At 35.7% G+C, this 21028-nt stretch overlaps 7 protein-coding genes across 7 annotated transcripts; 3 read left to right on the top strand and 4 right to left on the bottom strand.

Annotated features, from left to right (window-relative positions):
* Nucleotides 1–2218: 2218 nt before the first annotated feature.
* MONOS_10634 (putative DDE superfamily endonuclease) lies at nt 2219–2845 on the bottom strand (the record flags this gene model as incomplete). Its single annotated transcript, XM_067863099.1, has 1 exon — nt 2219–2845. One exon carries the CDS (start codon nt 2843–2845, stop codon nt 2219–2221), a length of 627 nt encoding a protein of 208 aa, XP_067733000.1.
* Nucleotides 2846–3873: 1028 nt separating this feature from the next.
* Nucleotides 3874–4923, top strand: MONOS_10633 (Rab1L1, Rab1-like protein). The gene is made up of 4 exons (XM_067863098.1): nt 3874–4024; nt 4115–4222; nt 4286–4533; nt 4588–4923. The coding sequence occupies exons 1-4, from the start codon at nt 3893–3895 to the stop codon at nt 4751–4753; spliced, it is 654 nt and encodes a 217-aa protein (XP_067733001.1). The 5' UTR covers nt 3874–3892; the 3' UTR covers nt 4754–4923.
* Nucleotides 4924–5125: 202 nt separating this feature from the next.
* On the top strand, nt 5126–8787 carry MONOS_10632 (uncharacterized protein; the record flags this gene model as incomplete). Its single annotated transcript, XM_067863097.1, has 3 exons — nt 5126–5185; nt 5262–5294; nt 5356–8787. The coding sequence occupies 3 exons, from the start codon at nt 5126–5128 to the stop codon at nt 8218–8220; spliced, it is 2958 nt and encodes a 985-aa protein (XP_067733002.1). The 3' UTR covers nt 8221–8787.
* Nucleotides 8788–9664: 877 nt separating this feature from the next.
* Nucleotides 9665–11521, bottom strand: MONOS_10631 (uncharacterized protein; the record flags this gene model as incomplete). Its single annotated transcript, XM_067863096.1, has 4 exons — nt 9665–9674; nt 9791–11132; nt 11210–11402; nt 11492–11521. The coding sequence occupies 4 exons, from the start codon at nt 11519–11521 to the stop codon at nt 9665–9667; spliced, it is 1575 nt and encodes a 524-aa protein (XP_067733003.1).
* Nucleotides 11522–11649: 128 nt separating this feature from the next.
* On the bottom strand, nt 11650–12741 carry MONOS_10630 (putative phosphomannomutase B1). The gene is made up of 6 exons (XM_067863095.1): nt 12648–12741; nt 12466–12577; nt 12342–12418; nt 12197–12288; nt 11829–12111; nt 11650–11779 (listed from the first exon to the last, which is right to left on the bottom strand). Exons 1-6 carry the CDS (start codon nt 12714–12716, stop codon nt 11675–11677), a joined length of 738 nt encoding a protein of 245 aa, XP_067733004.1. The 5' UTR covers nt 12717–12741; the 3' UTR covers nt 11650–11674.
* A 1151-nt stretch (nt 12742–13892) lies between these two features.
* Nucleotides 13893–15456, top strand: MONOS_10629 (uncharacterized protein; the record flags this gene model as incomplete). Its single annotated transcript, XM_067863093.1, has 2 exons — nt 13893–14047; nt 14208–15456. 2 exons carry the CDS (start codon nt 13893–13895, stop codon nt 15454–15456), a joined length of 1404 nt encoding a protein of 467 aa, XP_067733005.1.
* Nucleotides 15457–17080: 1624 nt separating this feature from the next.
* MONOS_10628 (uncharacterized protein) lies at nt 17081–21001 on the bottom strand (the record flags this gene model as incomplete). The annotated part of the gene is made up of 1 exon (XM_067863092.1): nt 17081–21001. One exon carries the CDS (start codon nt 20999–21001, stop codon nt 17081–17083), a length of 3921 nt encoding a protein of 1306 aa, XP_067733006.1.
* Between the last annotated feature and the right edge of the window lie 27 nt (nt 21002–21028).

Raw genomic sequence — 21028 nt, forward strand, 5'->3', positions numbered from 1 at the left:
AACTTTTTAATTTCTTGATTTTTGATCAAGCCTATAAACTCTATTTGTGTGAATTATTTTTATTGAATTTTTAAAGATTTTCAAACGATTTCTGTCAGAAGATAATATCACAAAAAAAACTTTATATGTGATAGATTTTTTGAATATCATAAAAAATGAAATATTTTTATGAACATATTGTTCCCTTATAAATTATGTTTTACGATTTAAGTTTTTATATTGAAAAGATCTTGATTTGTTGTTCAAATGTAAGAAATTCCATATGGGACAGAATTTTTTCATTAATGAAAAATCTAATGATTTGTTCCAATTTTTTTCTACAATCGTCTGATTATAATACTAACATTATCGTGCAATAGACCTATTTTAGTTAGAATCAATAAATTTAAATATGTTTATTCAATTTCAATTACCTTCAACTTATCTAAATTTGCTTAATCAAATTCGAATTCCCTTTAACTTTTTTTTGGTTTAAAGGGTAATTTTATGATCAACACAAAATGATCGCAAGTTTTTGTTTGTGCGCATTTTTCACTAACTTTGAATGAAAACTGAATAAAAGATTATGGCTCATCATTAAAAAGAAATGTGTGTGATCAATTTGGGAGATTATTTTTGAAAACATATTGTTTCATACAAAATTTTCGGTGCAAAAATATTTCTTGAATATCAATAAACAAAAATTGAAAAGTGAAAAGGCTTATTGAATGCATTTCAATCTTTGATTCGGAAAAAGCATTTGTTTTAAAAAACAATTGTCATGCTTTTTCTCTTTTGAATTAATATTTTCTTTCAAAAAACATACAATCTTTCAAAAATAAGCTCCCCGAAAAAAGATATGATTCCAAAATAATTACCCATTTATAAAAAAAATTTGAGTTTTGTCTGTCAATTTTTCTTTAATGTGACTTTTTTTATTACAGATGTATTCTCTTTCAGGTGCACAAGCTTTGTATATTGCAATATGTTTTCGATATTCCATTTTTGCTTGAAACGAAATTCAAATTGGATTTTCTTAAAATTTTTTAATATTTTGCAATATTTTCATTTCAACTTCAATTTTTATTGGCTGTGAAATAACAAAGAAGGAAAATGAAGTTTAACTTTGAAATTTTTTTGCTGAAAAATAAAACAAAAGAAAAAATCTTGAAATTATAAATATTCTTTTTCCGATTTTTTTTCAAGAGAGAAATGAGAGAGAAAAAAGGTGAAAGTCTATAAAGATAAATGATAATGATAAAAATGGGATTCATGTGGTTAGTTAAATATTGTGATTGTAATTTTGTTTGACTTAGATTTTCATTTGATGAGAAAGAAGAAGATCATGATCGAGATAAGTTTGAATCCGAAGATGGAGAAGAATTTGATTGTTGAGAAAAAAAATGATGAGTTGAAATTAATTGCAAAGACGAAATTGGAAAGTTTGACAGTGGTTGAGTAGAAATTATCGTATCATTCAGTGAAGCTTGAGAAGAATATTGTGTATTTATTAGGGGCAAGGTGGAATTCGATAAATATTGATCAGATGAAGAAGTCGGCTTCCGCAGACGAGTTGATTCCCATTGATCTTGAAGAAACCAAGAAAAAGGGCAACTTCTTGTATCGTCGTTTATTCTTTCTCTTTCTTTCAAATTTTCTTCATTTCTTTCAGAATTATTGAAATTGACAGTTTTTCTTTTTTCTTTTTCTTTTTCTTTTCCTTCAGAAGTTAATTCATCATCTATTTCTATTTCTTCTCTTTCTTCTAATTCAAATAATGAATGTTTTTGTTTTTTCTCTTGATCTGAATGCTTAGAAAATCGTTCGCACGATGTGCCATCTGATTCTGTTGATTCTTCTTAAAATGATAAATAATGGAAATATGAAAGTGAAAAAATGTTCTTTTCATGCTCAAAAGAACAATATGTGTGCAAAAACAAAAACAAACCAATTCTTTGGATTGACTTTGAATATTCAAAAGTTGAATTCACATTTGCAAGATTAAGTTTTTTTATTTGTCTTTCTAAATATTGCTCGTTCGCTTTCTTTTTCGCTTCCTTTTTTGATTAAATTGAGTGTGAAGTTCGTTAATTATCAACTCGTTTGCTTCGCAATCTGATTTCGTTAAAGGATTGTGTAAAATGTGAAAATAAGTTAAACAAACTGAAACAACAAAAAAATCTTCAACTGTTATAATATCCATAGGCCAATTTCTTCTGAATACAGGAAATAAAGATTTTCATCGTCCAAAAAACCTTTCCGCAATAACCCTGTGCTTCGACAGATATTGTGTTCCATGTGGTTTTGTAATAATAGCTACCAGTTCTGCTTTTGCTCCCATATAGGCTGAGTCTGCCATGATTTTAGAACCTTTAAGATGTTGAGAGAAGGTTGGATAGTGATTTTTGAAAATTTCATAGTCATGAACGCTTCCTGGGAAAAAATCACTGATTGTGCTGGCTAATCCGTTCTTTGGATTGACTCCTATTTCAACTTTAACACAGTAAGAATGATGTTTTCCGCTAATAAATTTCATTCCATCTGTTAATTTTCCACTTGGCCTGATAATAGGCACAATTGTGCAACCCATAATTAGACCAACCTCTTGCAACTCTTTAATTCTATCTTTGCGAAAAATCAAAAGTAAATTCACAGGTGTATCTTTTATGTTTCCAACAATGCTGTGTAATAACTGCGTAACTGAGCTGTGTGATTTGTAAAATGGATAAGTCAAAAGTTCTGTCATTGATGTTGAGCCCAAATGAAGGAAATTGAGTAAAATAAAAAGTTGTTCTTCAATATTTTGAATTGCCTTTTGCTTTCCACGATGTTGAGGTAATTCGTAATCAAGAAGAAGAAGCAACATATCAAATTCTGTTCTTGTGAAACCTGTCAAGCGGAAAAATCCGTGAATGGGATTTTCGATTTTTTGACAAGCTTTTTCTCTTAATGATTTTTTTTCTCTTCTGGAGTTATTGGCGTATGCGTTGTAAGCGTTATTCTTTTTTCTGCACGCTCAAGAACCTCCAAAAAATACAATCGTTCCATGACAAATATTTATTTACAAAATTTCTATTGATCTTTCACCATTTTTTGTTCAATCAACTTTATGATCGACATACCAGTATTTGAAGTTTTGAAATTGATTGAGTCGGTAAGAGGGTACATAGCGACCGGTATAAAAATTGTCTAAAAGAAGAACTATTGACCTTAAAAAACCTAATTTACGGATGAAATAATTCACATAAAGGAGAAATATTCGTTAAAAAACTGAATATTTTTTGTGGTTAAAAAGCAATTTTTATCAAAAATTAATGATCGAACCCCTAAGATAAATAAGAGAGAAACTTTCTTTTAGGTTTTTATTGGAAATAAAGATTTATCCATTGCCAATGTGTTTATTAGGGTTATGTTTGACGAAAACTTTTTAAAAAATCAACTAATTAGGGTTTTTTTATTTAAGGTGGGAAAGTTTTCAAAATAAAAATAACTGTTGGATTTAAAAAAATAGGTTTTCACAGCTTTGAATCACTGTAATTCGAAAACCACTTTCGAAATATCTTAATTGCATTCATTAGTAATAGTCTAAATACATTAAAACATACAAATCGAAAAGTTTTACCGGTCGTTATCTGCCCACTTACCATTGAGTCATTTTGAAAAAGAATTTGTTTTATCGCATTTTTATCAAACTTATTTCAATTTTGTTCCACTTTTTCTAATTGAAAAAATATATTTAAAATAGGCCTAATATTTAAAAAAAAATATCAAAAAACTAAAAAATTCTTTTCAAGAACTGTGTGGAACAAAATTTATAAAACAAAAAACTTTGTCACAAATATTTATTCATGATCCATAACCAAAAAGAAAAAAATAATCTTATTCATAAAAAAATATATATATATTCTGTTTAATGAGTGAAGAAAAATATGAATTTAAAGTGGTGATTGTTGGAAATGCAAGAGTTGGAAAAACTAGCATGCTTTTACGTCTAACAGATGGCATTTATTCAGATTCAACTCCAGCAACAATTGGAGTTGAATATGTCTGCTAATATTTCAAGATTATAAGACTAATGAAGAAAGACAATTTATTTTTTATTTTTTATTTTAACAAACATTTCTCTGATTTTTAGAAAAGCTTTTCATTTATGATTGATGATATTGAAGTGAAGCTAAACATTTGGGATACAGCAGGCCAGGAGAGATTTAGAGCTTTAACTGCCCAATATTACAAAGGAGCAGTACTACTCACTTGATTCATTTTTCAAATTTAAACAATTAACTTTATCATTTTTTTTTTGAAGGATGGAATAATTATTGTATACGATTGCTCTGATCTCATTTCTTTTGAGAAAATACAAGATTGGCTTGAAGAAGTTGACAAAAACATTGATGATGATCCGTGCATCCTTCTTGTTGGGAACAAATGCGATTTAATTGCAACAAGGCAGGTTTATGAAGTCCAAGCAAAGCGATTTGCAGAGGAACATGGACTGTACTTTATTGAAACATCAGCAAAACTTGATACAAACATTTATGATACATTTCATGAGTTTGTATTTGATCTATTTATGTTTAAATGTTAATGTGAACTTATGAATTTTAGACTTTCAATTGGAATGCTCAGACGACGTCTTGCACCAAAGCCTCAACAGGATCATAGCAATACGCCTATCATAGTTGACGAAAAACCGATTGATGTTTCAAATATTATAGAAGATGATTCAAAAACCAACACAAAAGCTTCTGGAAAGAACGGAGGATGCTGTTGAAATTTGATTTTGAAAATATTTTTTTTTTTAAAGAAAAAACGTCTATTATGTACAATGAAAATATTTTTTTTTTTGGAATTATTTTTTAAATAATTTTCTTTAAATTTTATTTTGTTTTTTATGAGAAGTTAAAAATGTTTTTCAGAAAAGTAATTACCATTATAAAATTTTCCAATTTACGTTTATTTTTACTCAAAATTTGAAAAGGAAAACTGAATGAACCTGATGGAAAATTCTAAATTTAATTACGTAACTATTTTTATTCGTATTTCTCCTGGTGTTCTTATTCCTTATCCTCTCGAAAAACATACAACAATAATTCAACTGAAGCTTATTATTGAAAAGGAGATATTAGTTTCTCACAAATTGTTGATGCTATACTACAATGGCACCTATCTTTCAAATTCAATTTCCATCCACGATTTGAAAATTGTATGCTTTTGACCATTTCACATTTTTGTAGATGTTAATTACTTTTTTTCTTTCAAAAATAATGAATTAATATCAGAGCGAATGTCCAGTAATTAATCTAGTCATACGGGTATTCCTAAAAATTTAGTTATGAATGTATATATTATCTTTCTTATCTCTGTAATAATTAGAAATCTGAAATGATTCATCAAAATGATAGCTTGGCTAAGCAAAAGGAGCAAAAATCTTCATTGGTATCACAACGACAAAAGCAACTTAACTTTGAAAACTCTGTTGATTTTATGGATTCATGCTTAACAACTACACGTTTGAATGCAGACATGCCTTTGTATGATCAAACGGATTTTGTCGATAAGCAGCCTCTTGGAACAAATCCGTTTGCGAAGCCAATGGAAGAAAATGCATTGCTACAAGGGGAAACTATTTTGCAACAGAAGAGACGAAAAGGGCAACGCGTTAATTTCGGCAGATGGAGAGTCCCAATCTCCTCACATCACACTCTCACCCCAGATTATACCTCCGCCGGTTTTAATTCGAACCACGGAGCGGCCGCTGACGGGAATTTTTACGGTGGAAGGGAAGCAAGTGGAAGAAGCACTGCAGACAAAGCCAGAAGCCGGAGAAGGGCACACACAAGGGCAGGAGGAGGAGAAGAAGAAAGAGGAGGAGGTGGTGGAACAGCAGCAGCGGTGGAGATGGAGATGGAGGAAGGGCGCGATTGGGAAGCCGTTGACTCGAGCGACGCGTGCACAACGCTGATGTCGCTGTCGGATTCGGAGTCAGCGTCGGCGTCGGAGTCAGAAAGCTCGCTGTTTGCGGAGAATCTGGCGCATCTGCGGGAGTTCGGTTACTCTGAGAAGCAGGCAAGGAAGGCGCTGAAGATGTGCCACTCGAATCTCGAAGCAGCTGTTGAGCAGCTGGCGTATGAGGAGATGCTGCGTGGTGAGGAGGAGGAGGAGGGGGAGGAGGAGGATGAGGATGATGATAAAGGAGAAAGAGAAGGAGGGAGAGAAGGAGGAAGAGAAGACGACGAAGACGAAGAAGATGATGTTGAAAAGACGGAAAGAAGTAAAGAAAGTGTACCGAACAAGCCAAAAAGTGCAAAAGCATCGAAAAGCAAGAAGAAGACAGAAGAAGCAGTGGAAGCGGTGGCTGAGGAAAATGTGCTGAATCTTCTGGGTTTGCAACAAGCGCAAATTGCAAGTGATTTGACAGGCGAAGAAACAAAAACAAAGACAAAGACAAAATCAAAATCGAGAGCAAAAACAAAGGCAAAAACGAAAACGAAAACACAAAATGGGAAAAGTCACTTAACTAAAAAGATAAAGGAAGGTGATGAACTTTTATCAAAAGCTGAAGCGCCTTCTGAGTCTTCGATGAGTGCCAATGACAGAAACAAGAGAGACAGTGGAGATTTGGACCAGAGAGGGAGAAAACCAGAATTCTCGTTTTTCACTCCATCATCATCGTCATCATCCTCTTCCTCTTCCTCTTCCTCTTCCTCTTCCTCTTCCTCTTCCTCTTCCTCTTCCTCTTCCTTCACTCATGCCTCTTCATCAAACACCCATTTCCAGTCACAATTCAATGAAATCGCTCTTTTTGTGCCGGCAGGGTCAGATTTCATGTGTAATATTGACGAAGCGGATGAGCTGACAGAAATCGAAGACGGGCTGTGCTACGGGACAGACGGGGTGGCGATGAGGAATCCGCATTTTAGAGGCAAGAGAAGAAGGAGAGAAGGAGAAGGAAGAAAAGAAGAAGAAGAAGAAGGAAGAGGAGAAGGAGAAGGAAGAGGAGAAGGGAAAGAAGAAGGAGAAAGAGAACAAAGAACACGAGGAAGATCCAAAGGAGAAGCAGATAGGTCGATTTCTTCTTCATCATCAAAAGAGATGGGAAATGAATGGAATTCTCAGGCACAGCAATCTTCAGCGCATTTGCAAGCAGACGCTCCATTTTATAGACATTTTGAAAGAATTGGAGACAAAATGACAGAAAAAGAAGCGAATGTGAGTGATTCTTCTTCTTCTCATTCTTCTTCTTCCTCCTCTTCCTCCTCTTCCTCCTCTTCCTCCTCTTCCTCCTCTTCCTCCTCTTCCTCCTCTTCCTCCTCTTCCTCTTCCTCTCATTCTTCTTCTTCTTCTCATTCTTCTTCTCGTTCTCCTCATTCTTCTTCTTCCTCTTCTTCTTCTCATTCTTCTACCAATTCAATCGATTTGATCGATGAGTTTTCTGCCTCCAGCCACGAAGCTTCTTCTCTTCCGCGTCAGAAACGACTGTCAGACATTCTGAAAGAGAAGAGGGATGCTGTTGAATTGCAAAGAATGCAAAAAATGCAGAAATTACAAGGGAAAAACATGGGAAAGGAGGAAAAGGAAGTGGGAAAGGAGGAGGAGGAGGAAGAAGAAGAAGATAAAGATGAAGATGAAGATGATAATGAAGATGAAGAAGAAGATGATGAGAAGAAGAATAAAAAGAAAAAGAAAAAGAATAAAAATGGCTTTAGTGGGGAATGGAGAAGCGAGGAAAGAGAAAGAGAGCTGAAGAAGCAGAGGCAGAAGAGGAAAAAGAGGACTTTGGATGGCCGAATGGAAGAGATTGAGGAAGAAGAAGGAGAAGGAGAAAGAGAAGAAGGAGAAGGAGAAGGAGAAGGAGAAGGAGAAGGAGAAGAAGGAGAAGGAGAAGAAGAAGAAGATGATGATATTGAATGGGAGGAAGATAACATCATTCCGAAGAAAAGGACGAGGAGGATGGCGAATTCTGTGTTTGGAGACGAGTATGGATGGGAAGGAGAAAGAGAAGGGGGAAGAGGAAGAGGAGGAAGAGGAGGAAGAGAAGAAGAAGAAGAAGAAGATTATATATTTGACAGAGGAATCGGAGGAGGTTTGTTGGGAAGGGAAGATCTGACGGAAGAAGACAAGAAGAATGTGGAGACGGCGATGGAAGTGACGGGGAAGTCGTTTGAAAGAGTGAGAGTGACATATTTGGAGATGGATAAGAACCTGGAAAACACGATTGTTGCATTGCTGAACATATAAAATAATCAAAAAAATTGATTAAATAAATAAATGGGACAGAATTCTTTCATTTAAGAAAATTTCAATGATTTGTTCCAAACTTTTTCTTCAATCGTTTGATTATCATTCTTACATTTTCGTGCAAAATTTAATATTAAAAATTAAAAATCGAAAAAAATCCTTGAAAGAACAGTGTGGAACAAAATTCATAAAACAAAAAATTTTGTACCAAATAAATTAATTAATTTGAATAAAAAATAAGGGATAAATTATTTCTTCATTTACAAGATTAAAATTTGTTTCAAGTTTTCTAAAGTGAAAATTGAATAAAAAAAAACAAAACAAAACAAGAAAAAAAAATGTATCATAAAAAGTTCATTTTGAAATCATTTTAGTGTTTTATGATCTTTTTTTTTTATTTAAAGTTCGGATCTTGACAAATGTTCAAAATGAAAAAAATGATTGCTTTGAAAATAATGTAACTGGTATGATTTTCACAAACACTAACGAAGCAATTCGATTAATTTTTCGCTTCATACTAATGTTTTGTTAGCAAACTTATAGTCTTCAAAATAGACAAGGGTGAAAGTTTTATCAAGATCTTCTCTTTTCTTCTCTTTTCTTTTCTTTTCAAACGAAAAAATAAAAAATTTATTATTTGCTTTCATTTAACTCTGTTGCTTAATTATTCAATCAAAAAAAAATCAAAAACGCAAAAAGCTTTCACTTTAAAAAACAATTGTCAAATAACCTCACATCTCTTCCCAGAATTTTTGAACGCAATTTTTTATTCACCGAGCGTTTGCAAGGAGAAACAAACAGTAAATGTTGAATAATAACACCCGAATTTGCAGAATTCAAATTACTAACACAAGAAGAATCCGCACAAAAACCTCGAAGCAGCTCAAAGTCCCTCTGAACTTTATCTCTTTTAGCATTGCATTTTTTGGAGTTGAAAATCTTGTCATAGAATCTTGGCAGCATCTCTGCCACATCCAAAACACACCATTTCAATGGCTGTATTCTGCTTCTTTCTCCTTCATCAATGCTCAAAACATGCAAAGGCATGAAATTTTCCTCGTCTATGCTTGAAACAAAATCCATGTCAAAATAAAAACTTTCTTTTTTCTGTGAATAAATAGAAGAAGAATGCGTTGTGAAAATAACATTGCCAGCATTTGAAACGAAATCGTGTGGATTTCTTTCTGTTGGAGAAGAAGAGCTTAAATGCGAATGTGTTTGAGAAAAAGGGAAAGATAATTTGCGAACTGATTGACAGGGCGAACGATAATCTTCACTTGAACAACAATTCAACGAAGAACTCGGCAAATGCGAAGAGCCAAAAGAAGAACTTGAATCGCAAGGTGTTTGAAAAACCTCATTAAAAACAGATTTCTCTCTGTGAAAATTCATTTTCTGTGGATCAGGAAAAATGGATGAAGAAGGTGGTGAAAGAGAAGAAGCATCAAAAGCTGCTGAAGTTACATTTTTGATATCAAAACCAGATTGCCTCACGAAACTGCCCCTGCCTCTATCCTTCGAATGCTTTTCATTCGAACTTCGTTTTTTCAGGCAATTTGCATTTCGAAACCTTTGCAGCGCTGTCATTGAATTCCACTGTGTCTGTTTTTCTTCTCTTTTCTGCTCCTTTTCGAGGCGACTCAAAAGAAATTCAAGATTTTTCGGCTTTAAATACTCTTTTTGCCTTTCATTTTCTGATTCTGTTTCTGAATCCTTATATCTTCTAACTGGAAAAGCATCTTCCTTTTGGTTCTCTTCTTCTTCTTCTCCTCTTCCTCCTCCTTCTCTTCCTCCTCTTTTTTTCTCATCAACCATATTCCTCCTCTCTAACCTTATTTTCCCTTCTTTCTCAGCTAACTCCAAAACCTTCAGCTTCATTTCCTCAAGTGTCAATCTGCCAGCTCTGCTGCTTTCATATTCATTTCTTCCTTTTTCGTTATCTTCCTCTTCGCAACCTTTGCTTCCTCTTCCTTTTATTTCTTCACTTTTCCCTTTTTTCTCTCTCTTTTCCCTTTTTTCCCTTTTGACTGCTGAATTCTTTCTGTCTTCATCATCATCGACTTCTTCTTCTTCCTTTTCTTCTTTTTTTCCTTCAATTTCTATGACTCTTCTGCATCCATCCAAACTTTCACATCCTTCGCATTTCTCCGGAAATTCCGCAGCATCTTTTATTTCGTCGTATTCCTCCTCTTCTTCCTTCATCAGCTTCCTCTCCTCTTCCTCCCACATTTTGCCCTCTTCTTCTTCCTCTTCTTCTCCAAGACTCCACCCTTTCTTCAGCCAAACCCCAAATACTTCATAGAACTGCCTCGCTTCTTTGATCTGTTTTTTCACTTCTCGTTTCCGCCTGGCCTTCCTTTCTGCTTCTTCGCTTTGCTCCTTCAGCACTGTTTCATCTGGGCAAAGTTCTTGTTCAGCTTCCCTGTTCGTTTCTCCATCTGTTTCCACTCGGTGAAATGTGCCCAGCCATTTTTCGTCCTCAGCCTTCCACCGCTCAATCAGCATCTCCCTTGCCACTCGCTCAACGTTCGATGAGGTCCCTCGAAAGTCTCGATATTCCACATCGCAGCAGAAATTATAGCTTAAATGCCTGGGGAAAATACTGGTTGTAATAATATCTGGATCGGCTACCTCAAATGGAACCCCTCGCACAACAGAACGCATATTAAACAATTCGAAATTGTAGTCTTCATTTTTGTTTTTATCAGCTTTGAACTCTTCCTGTTTTTTTACATCTGAAGGATCAGTTTCATTAACTCTAAAATATGTTTGAATCATGCTGTTTGGAGCAGCAAATGCAGAATTCCTTGATAAATCATTAAATTGATAAGTGCCATTTGCACGCGTTTTGTTTTTTTGAAAAGTCTTCTCGTGAAAATATTGAGAGGGAAAGTTGCTATTTCTGGAGTAATCTGAAATTTATTTAAAATCAAAAATAAAATTTTGAAAGAGTATTAAAATTTTTCTCAATTTTGATGCTTTTAAATACCGGATGAAGAAGTTGTATTAGCTTTTAAAAGAAATGCAACACTTGTATTTTGCTCAACATCAAATGTGCTTGACGGATGATAAAAAGAAAAAAGATGAGAAGATAATGAAGAAGGCAACTCGCTTAAATGCACCTTACAATCTGTTAAGGATGATGAGCCTTCTTCTTCAAGTAATGAATATTGCTCAGCTGTCTCAAATTGACAAAAAAATAAAATAATAAAATTTCAAAAAAAATAATAAATAAACGCGCTATTTTTCACAAACATCAAAAAATACATACCTTTAAAGTAGAGTATTCTCTTGTGAACATCGTTATATTTGTTTTTTAACGCAAGAATGAAGTGAGTTAATGCTTGAAAAAATTATTATGGGAAAATCTAATAAACCATTTTACAAAATAATTGCTTAAAAAAAGCAGACAAAAAATTAAATGCAAAATAAATGTTTGCGCAAATGTTTCAGGTTACGAAAGGAAAAGTGAATTACACTGAGCCTGTGTATCTTCTGGATTTTTCACAGTGTGTCCAATTACACGACCGTCGCTAAAAATTTCATAATCGTTTCCTCCCTGTTTTAAATAACATATCATGAAAAACAAGAAAAGTTTAACTACAAACCGGAGAAGTTTTATCACCAAAAAAGTGAATTTCATCAAATCCAGTGCAGAACTGAAGGCAATAACGTTTGTCCCATCCATGAGGAAAAACGTCAAAACTAATTTGCCCACCAATCGAAAAAGTAAATATATCCCCAAATTCTGGAATAAGCTTATCGATCATCCCCTGACGAATATGATGCTCTTTATCGTATTTATCAAAATCATCCCTTTCCGCCTGAGAACAGTTTCTTCCAATTGGAGAAACATTTATCATTCCATTCCTAAATTCGATAAATGTTCCTCTGTTTTTTTCAAAAATCATTCAAAGAACAAAAAATGAAAAAAATAATAAAAATTAAAAATAAATAAATAAATTAAAATAAAGACCTTTTAACCGGAATATCGACTGTGCTAAGTAATGCAAGTGTCTTATCAATAAATTTACGAAGTCTACCTTCTCCAATTGCAGTTTTTAAATCCTAAAACAATTATCAGAACTACTTTAAGCAAGAACAATAAAAATAATTCAAACATTTTTATGAATAAGATTCTCACCCTTATATGCAACGAGTCCGTTTTCGCTGAAACTAAAATCTGCTTGCTTAACGACTGGAAGAATGATTTTTTATTAACATTAATTTTAAAGTGTGTCACACGATCTTCTCCTAATTGCTCGATTTGCTTTGGTAGATCAGATCCTCCAACAAATCCAATGCTGACTTTTGTTTTCAATTTAAGGAGAAATTGAGTCATTATTGGAGTAATTACCTTCATTTTTGAAATAAAATTGAAAACAGGACAAAGCATTAAACTTTTGATATGATTGCATGAAATAAACTTTTCTTGATTCTGTAAGTGTTCCATCAATATCAAAAAGACAAAGAACTTTCTTTTGAGGAATTGACATAATCAGATCAATTATTGATTTTATTGAAATGGTTTTGCTTTGATCCAATCCAAGATAATTCTCAATGGAATTGGAATGAAAAAATCAATTGAAACAAAAATATAAGTTCGAAGAATCAATGCATATTCTTGAAAACACCAATTTTCAATTGAAAATGTATTGATTTCGAAATGAATAAGTTTGTTCCAGCTTATTTCTCATTTTATTATTTTTTGCTATTTTTGAAAATTTAACATACTTAAATAATAATAATAATAATAATTGTTATTATTATTATTATAATTATTATTATTTGATTAAAATCATTTCATTATGAATAAGAACCTTTCAGCGAGGAAGATCATAGACAGAAATTTGAAGAAATGAAAAGATTGGTGGAAAAGACAGACGGAGAAGATTCAAATCAGCTTTTGTGAACGAATCGTTCACAAGCTTTATGAAATGATTGAAGAAAGGAAAATATCACTGGAAAATGCATGCTTGTTTTGAAAAGCTCATTGGATTCCACAAAAAGCTGAATGACATGCAGATTAATAATTCCAATGTGGCATTATTGATGGAACATTTAAGAAGATGATTATTGAGGAAGTTCGAAAGGGAAGCAAAGAAAAGAACGAAAAGAGAAGAATAAAAAGGAAAGAGGATGCTGTTTGAAAAAAAATGATTCCATTTCATTTATAATTAATAATCTTCCTGTAATTTGTGAGACAAAGGAAATATTGGACTTCTCTTCATCACTGTTCAGTTATTTCGAGCAGCAATGGATAATTATAGAGAAATCAGCAACTGGTGTCTTCATCCATTTTGAGAAGATCAATAAAGAGAAATGTGGAAGTGAAAGCTCTTGTGAAGGGAGATGTCATTGATTTATTTTTGGAGGAAAGGAATCAATCAACTCTGGAAGATGGTGTGATGTGGAATTGTTTTCTTTTTTCTTTCTGAATATTTCAAGGCGATTAAAAGAAAATGCGGATTGTTGTATCTAAAGAAAGTTGTGTGAATGCAAATCAAAAGAAGCCGAAACTGAGGAGGCTTCAAAGACTGCAGAGGGAATGAGAAGAAGAGGAAGAAGAGGAAGAAGAAAAAGAAGAAGAAGAAGAAGAAGAAGAAGAAGAAGAAGAAGAAGAAGAAGCCAAAAGGAATGAAGAAGAAAGGATTTGAAAAAGAGAGCAGAAGATGGAGAATGAAGGAATGAAGAGCGATGAGCTGCCCACAGAAAAGGCGGTCATCGAGTGCTGTCTGCAAATACTCGCCAACATCAACGAGAACCCGAACAATAACAAGTTCTTCATCGATCCTGTGCTCCTTGGGCTGGTTGTGGAATTGATGAGGTTTGTCTTATCCTTTTGTTTTGTTTCTCTTTCTCTCTTTATTTGTTCTATTTATTTATTTTATATTTATTTATGAACTTTCATCAACATATTCTATGAATATTAATAACAATAATCTGAATGATATTTCAAATGAAATGGTCATCCCCTTCATTCAAAGTGATTCTGTGTCTGTTCTGCGAGTGATGGCATTCCGCTTCTTTGTGAACTTCTCGTGTGGCAGCGACGAAGACATCCAGCGTCTTCTGCTGCAGCCCTCTTTCTTCGCCGTCTTCGCCTCGCACTTGTCCTCCTCCTCGTCCTGTCTGCGCCACGAGACCGCGCTCCTCGCCTGCAACATCGGCGCCGGCACCTCCTCCCAGGCATGCACGCTCCTCTGGCCGAGGTGTGTCTTCACCCTCTGCCACATCGCCCAGGCAGACGCACACAGCGCCCAGTGCCACGCGCTGAGGGCACTGAGGAACGTGGGGCTGCTGGGGAAGGAGGCGGCGGGGGTGATTGTGGAGGCTGGGTGTGTGGAGGCAGTGGCGCAGATTCTGAAGAGAGGGAGGTATCGGAGTGTGGTGTGCGAGGCAATTGACCTGCTGTGGGTGCTGCTGGGGCAGTGGGAAAAGAAGGATAATGAAGAAGAGGAAGAAGGTGAAAAAGGAGAAGAAGGTGAAAAAGAAGATGGATATGACAATTATGCAACAAAAAGTGCGTTCAATGGCAATTGGCAAGTGGCAGAGAAGCCGATGGGAATGTTGGGGGCGAATTGGAAGCAACCAGATCCTACGCTTTTTGAGCTGATTGAAACAACTTCTTCTTCCATTTTCTCTCAAAACGTGCCAATTTACCAGACGCAGGATGCATTTTGCTCGACTCCTTCGGAGTCTTCGCATGAAACAAGTGAAAATACAAGTCATTCTTATTCATCATCATCATCATCATCTGTTGGCTCATTGCGTTATCATTACTCTTCGCCAAGCAACATGAATGCACGAAATTCTTCATTCACTTCTTTTTCTACTTCTCCTTCATCATCATCATCATCTTCTTCTTCTTATCAACATTCTTCATCACTCATTTCACCCAACTCATGTTTTCCTTCCTCAGAATCCAGTTCTCTTTCACAAACAACCTCAATTTCATCAACATCCTATCCAATTGCAAGCTCGTCCTCAAACACTTTCTCTTCTTCTTCTTCTCTTCCTTCTCATTCTCCAGCCACTTTATCTCAGTCGCAGGGTTTCAGCAGCCAATTTGCCAGCAACTCTTCCACAGCCACACAGCTGCCTCCATCTTCCCTTCCAACGCCTCGTGTTTCTGAGCTCCAGCCGCCTTTCAGCTTCGACTCTTCACTCTATCTGAAGCACAAAACTCCTTCAGGGCTGGCTCCGCTTTCTTCGCCTGTGTTTATCCTTCCTTAACAGTTCCTGTGAAACATTCCGCTTGATGTTGGGATGACTGGCAATTTATGTTTCGAGTTTTGGACTGACAGTTAGCTTTATTCTTATTTGTTGATTTTTACATGATGGTTTTTTTTCTCCAAACTTTTTGTGAAATAATGCATGCCAAAGATATGAAAAAGGGTTATGAAAAAAGAGCTTCAATGTTGATTTGTGATCTTTGGTGAATTGTTTGACGAAAAATACAAAAAAAGATTATTTTGTAAGTTAAAAAAGAAAGCTGTTATTAACAAATTCTTACATCCAAAAAAACCAAGGAAATCACAAATGCAGATAATTAAAAGAGACAAAATACAAGCATTCTTCTTTGCTTTCTTTTATTTTCCAAACAATAATAACTGAATTTGAGACAGATTTTTCATTCGAATTGCGATATCCTCCCATTCCGATTAAAAGAATCATGTTTGATACACTTGCCTCGAATACACTCAGCTGAACCTTCTTCAGCGGAAAAGATGTTCAGAAGATTGTGCCTGATCAATTTATATTTCTCCTTTCTTCAATGGCATTTCCATTGTGACCATCTCAAACAGTTCATGAGTCTTCTTCAGAGAATCATTCACGTCTCTCCTCGAGGTTTTCTTCTCTTCATCTGTTTGCCTTCTTCCACAATTCGAAAGAGACAGTATTCAATCGGAACTCTAATTTTTGTCATTCAGATATGTTTGAAGAGAATTTCTCACACTTCAATAAATGAGTTTTCAACAACACCAATGGAGCCTATTTCACAAAAGGATTTCCTTTTTTAATAATCTTTTTTTTCCACACATATTATTGTGTAATGTGATTTGTTAATGCGATATAAAAATGTGTATTTCTTCGAAGCTTTTTTTCAAATCATTTATGTGACACTGACAGATATTTGTAATGTCTTTCTCAAAATCTTCACTTTGTGTGACATCAAATGAACCATCTGAATGTCAAAGTTCATGTTGTCTTTGCGAATATTCTGTGTTTTTTGCAAGACAGCAACAAAACACTCTCAATTCCCAAAAATGAACAAATATGAGCCAATTATTAACTGAATCGCAACTGTTGAATCTGATCAAAATGGCTGCAACAAAATCGTCAAAGCACAACAACCAAAAACAACAGTTCTCTCAACTCCAAAATCACAGAAATGCTCATTTCATTTTCAAAATGCCAAAGTGAATTTTCAGTCACATTGGCAAATTGAAAAAGAAAGAAAAAGAAAGAAAAAGAAAGAAAGAAGAAAATAAGATGATTTAAAGTGAGATTTTCTTTCACTATTTGCAAAATCAAATAAAAATGAGACTGGTAAATTTTCAGACAATAAAAAAAAAAATTAAAAAAATTAAAGCAATGAAATGAAATGAATCGCTTAAATTTCATACAAAATGAAAAAAAAAATATTGAAGATGAATAGAAAGGTTATCAAAATGATTCTTATTTGAAGAATATCCGAGTGTTTGCAGAAGGTTAGAAAGTCACTTCAAAAGAAAGAAAGAAAGAATAACCATGCATTTCGATAGGCCGTTGAAGAGCCTTTATTGAGAAACCAGTTAATCAGCTGATTCATTGAAAGCATCTTAAATGATGAATTCAATGCAAATATGACAAACACTCATGCGGTTTTATCAATCGTCATCCATTCCGGAAGTGCACCCTGGACATCGCTTTTCCAGTAATCTGCCATCGTATTTCCTTTCTTATCCTTCAACGAATAACTATGTCTCATCCACACTGGCGGTTCTGTTTTCACAAACTGAATCCATAGCATAGCCATTGTTTTCCCCTCCTTATCGCTAAGTGAAATGGCGTGTCTCATCCATTCTGGCGGATCTGTCTTCACACCCCAAATCCATATCATTGCCATCGTCCATCCATCCTTATCATAAACTGTGATGCTGTGTCTCATCCATTCGGGTGGTTCTGTTTTCACAAGAGCAATCCAATGCATGGCCATCGTCCATCCATCCTTGTTTTGCAGAGTGATTTCATGCCTCATCCAACTCGGTGGTTCTGTCTTCACACCCCAAATCCATATCATTGCCATCGTCCACCCATCCTTATCGCTTTGCGTCTTATTATGTCTCGTCCATTCTGGAGGTTCTGTCTTCACATTCTCAATCCACAGCATTGCCATTGTTCGTCCAAACTTATCGGCAAGCGTATAGTCGTGTCGCATTCGCTCTGGTGGTTCTGTCTTGTTCTCAATAATCCACCTCATTCCCGGCGTTTGTCCATTTTTGTCTTTCAATGTATCATCAAATTTCATCCATTCCGGTAATTCAGTTTCAACAAAAAATTCCCAATAATCTGCCATTGTCCATCCGTTATTATTTGTAAGTGCAATGTTGTGTCTCATCCATTCCGGTGGCTCTGTTTGAACAAATTGAATCCAAAGCATGGACATTGTCCATCCGTTATTATTTGTAAGTGCAATGTCGTGTCTCATCCATTCTGGCGGTTCTGTTTGAACAAACTGAATCCATATCAGAGCCATTGTCCATCCTTCCTTATCAGCAAGTTCATTGTCATGTCTCATCCATTCTGGAGGTTCTGTCTTGACATGATTAATCCATATCATAGCCATTGTTGATCCGTCATTATCAGCAAGTGAAATATCGTGTCTCATCCATTCTGGTGGTTCAGTTTCAGTGAACTGAATCCACATCATCGCCATCGTCCATCCAAAATTATTTCTGATTGTTATGTCATGTCTCATCCATATTGGTGGGTCTTTCTTCACAAATTGAATCCACAACATTGCCATTGTTCGTCCAAACTTATCGGCAAGCGTGTTGTCGTGTCTCATCCATCCCGGTGGTTCTGTCTTGTTCTCAATAATCCACCTCATTCCCGGCGTTTGTCCATTTTTGTCTTTCAATGTTTCATCAAATACCATCCATTTCGGTAATTTAGTTTTAACATATATTTTCCAATAATCTGCCATCGTTTTCTCTTTCTTATCCTTCAACGAATTACAATGTCTCATCCATTCTGGTGGTTCTGTCTTGACATGAAAAATCCACTTCATTGCCATTGTTAATCCGTTCTTATCATAAACTGTGATACTGTGTCTCATCCATTCTGAAGGTTCTGTTTTGACATTTGAAATCCATATCATAGCCATTGTTGCTCCTTTATTGTTGCGAAGTGTGATGTCATGCCTCATCCACTCCGGTGGATCTGTTTTGACGTCTTGAATCCAGAACATAGCCATCGTCCATCCATCCTTCTGAGTTAGTGTAATATCGTGTCTCATCCATTCTGGTGGCTCATTCTTAACAAAGTGAATCCAAAACATAGCCATTGTCCATCCGTCTTTATAAGCAAGTGTAATATCGTGTCTCATCCATTCTGGCGGTTCTTTTTTGACGTTTGTGATCCAGAACATTGCCATTGTCCATCCATTATTATTTGTAAGTGCAATATCGTGTCTCATCCACTCGGATGGTTCTGTTTTGACGTCTTGAATCCACTTCATTGCCATAGTCCATCCGTCTTTATTGGTTAGTGTAATGTCATGTCTCATCCATTTCGGTGGCTCCTTTTCAACAAATTGAATCCATATCATAGCCATTGTCCAGCCATCTTTATCTGAAAGTGTTGCATCGTGCCTCATCCATTCTGGCGGTTCTTTCTTGACGACTTGAATCCATATCATTGCCATTGTCCAGCCATCCTTTTGAGAAAGTGTTGCGTCATGTCTCATCCACTCTGGTGGGTCAGTTTGAACAAATTGAATCCAATGCATAGCCATTGTCATTCCGTCCTTATCAGTAAGTGTTATATCATGTCTCATCCAATCTGGGGGTTCTGTTTTGACATTTGCAATCCATATCATAGCCATTGTGGATCCGTCCTTATTGCCAACTGTAATGTCATGCCTCATCCATTCTGGTGGTTCTGTTTTGACGTCTTGAATCCATAGCATGGCCATTGTTAATCCCTCCTTATTTCCAAGTGAAATATCGTGTCTCATCCATTGTGGAGGTTCTGCCTTGACGCATTCAATCCAGAACATAGCCATTGTGTATCCATCCTTATTGGTAAGTGTGATGTCATGTCTCATCCATTCTGGCGGTTCTTTCTTGACGACTTGAATCCACTTCATTGCCATAGTCCATCCGTCTTTATTGGTTAGTGTGATATCGTGCCTCATCCATTCTGGCGGCTCTGTTTTGACATTATAAATCCATATCATTGCCATTGTTGACTCATAATTATTGCGGAGTGCGATGTCGTGCCTCATCCATTCTGGGGGTTCTGTCTTTACATTTTCAATCCATAACATGGCCATTGTCCAACCATCCTTCTGAGTTAGTGTTGCGTCATGTCTCATCCATTGTGGAGGTTCTGCCTTGACGCATTCAATCCAGAACATAGCCATTGTGTATCCATCCTTATTGGTAAGTGTGATGTCATGTCTCATCCATTCTGGCGGTTCTTTCTTGACGACTTGAATCCACTTCATTGCCATAGTCCATCCGTCTTTATTGGTTAGTGTGATATCGTGCCTCATCCATTCTGGCGGCTCTGTTTTGACATTATAAATCCATATCATTGCCATTGTTGCTCCTTTATTGTTGCGAAGTGTGATGTCATGCCTCATCCACTCCGGTGGATCTGTTTGAACAAACTGAATCCAGAACATGGCCATTGTCCAACCATCCTTCTGAGTTAGTGTTGCGTCATGTCTCATCCATTGTGGAGGTTCTGCCTTGACGCATTCAATCCAGAACATAGCCATTGTGTATCCATCCTTATTGGTAAGTGTGATGTCATGTCTCATCCATTCTGGCGGTTCTTTCTTGACGACTTGAATCCACTTCATTGCCATCGTCCATCCATCCTTCTGAGTTAGTGTAATATCGTGTCTCATCCATTCTGGTGGCTCATTCTTAACAAAGTGAATCCACAACATAGCCATTGTTGCGCCATTATTGTTGCAAAGTGTGATGTCATGTCTCATCCATTTTGGTGGTTCTGTTTGAACAAACTGAATCCACTTCATTGCCATAGTCCATCCGTCTTTATTGGTTAGTGTGATATCGTGTCTCATCCATTTCGGTGGATCTGTTTTGACGTCTTGAATCCACTTCATTGCCATAGTCCATCCGTCTTTATTGGTTAGTGTAATGTCATGTCTCATCCATTTCGGTGGCTCCTTTTCAACAAATTGAATCCATATCATAGCCATTGTCCAGCCATCTTTATCTGAAAGTGTTGCATCGTGCCTCATCCATTCTGGCGGTTCTTTCTTGACGACTTGAATCCAAAACATAGCCATTGTATTTCCTTTCTCAGTTCTAAGCGTAATATCGTGTCTCATCCATTCTGGTGGTTCTGTTTGAACAAATTGAAGCCACAACATGGCCATTGTCCATCCGTCATTATCAGCAAGTGAAATATCATGTTTCATTTCCGATGGAGGATCTGTCTTTTTCTCAGCAATCCATCGCATTGCTTCTGTTCTTCCATACTCGTCCCTTTTCAATGGATCACTTTTCAATTTTTGCATATCTTTTTCGCATTCCATTTTATCGCTCAATGCTTAGGTTTAGCT

Source organism: Monocercomonoides exilis (genome assembly GCF_001643675.1).
Source record: "Monocercomonoides exilis strain PA203 chromosome Unknown scaffold8-1962414, whole genome shotgun sequence".
Taxonomy (NCBI): Eukaryota; Preaxostyla; order Oxymonadida; family Polymastigidae; genus Monocercomonoides; species Monocercomonoides exilis.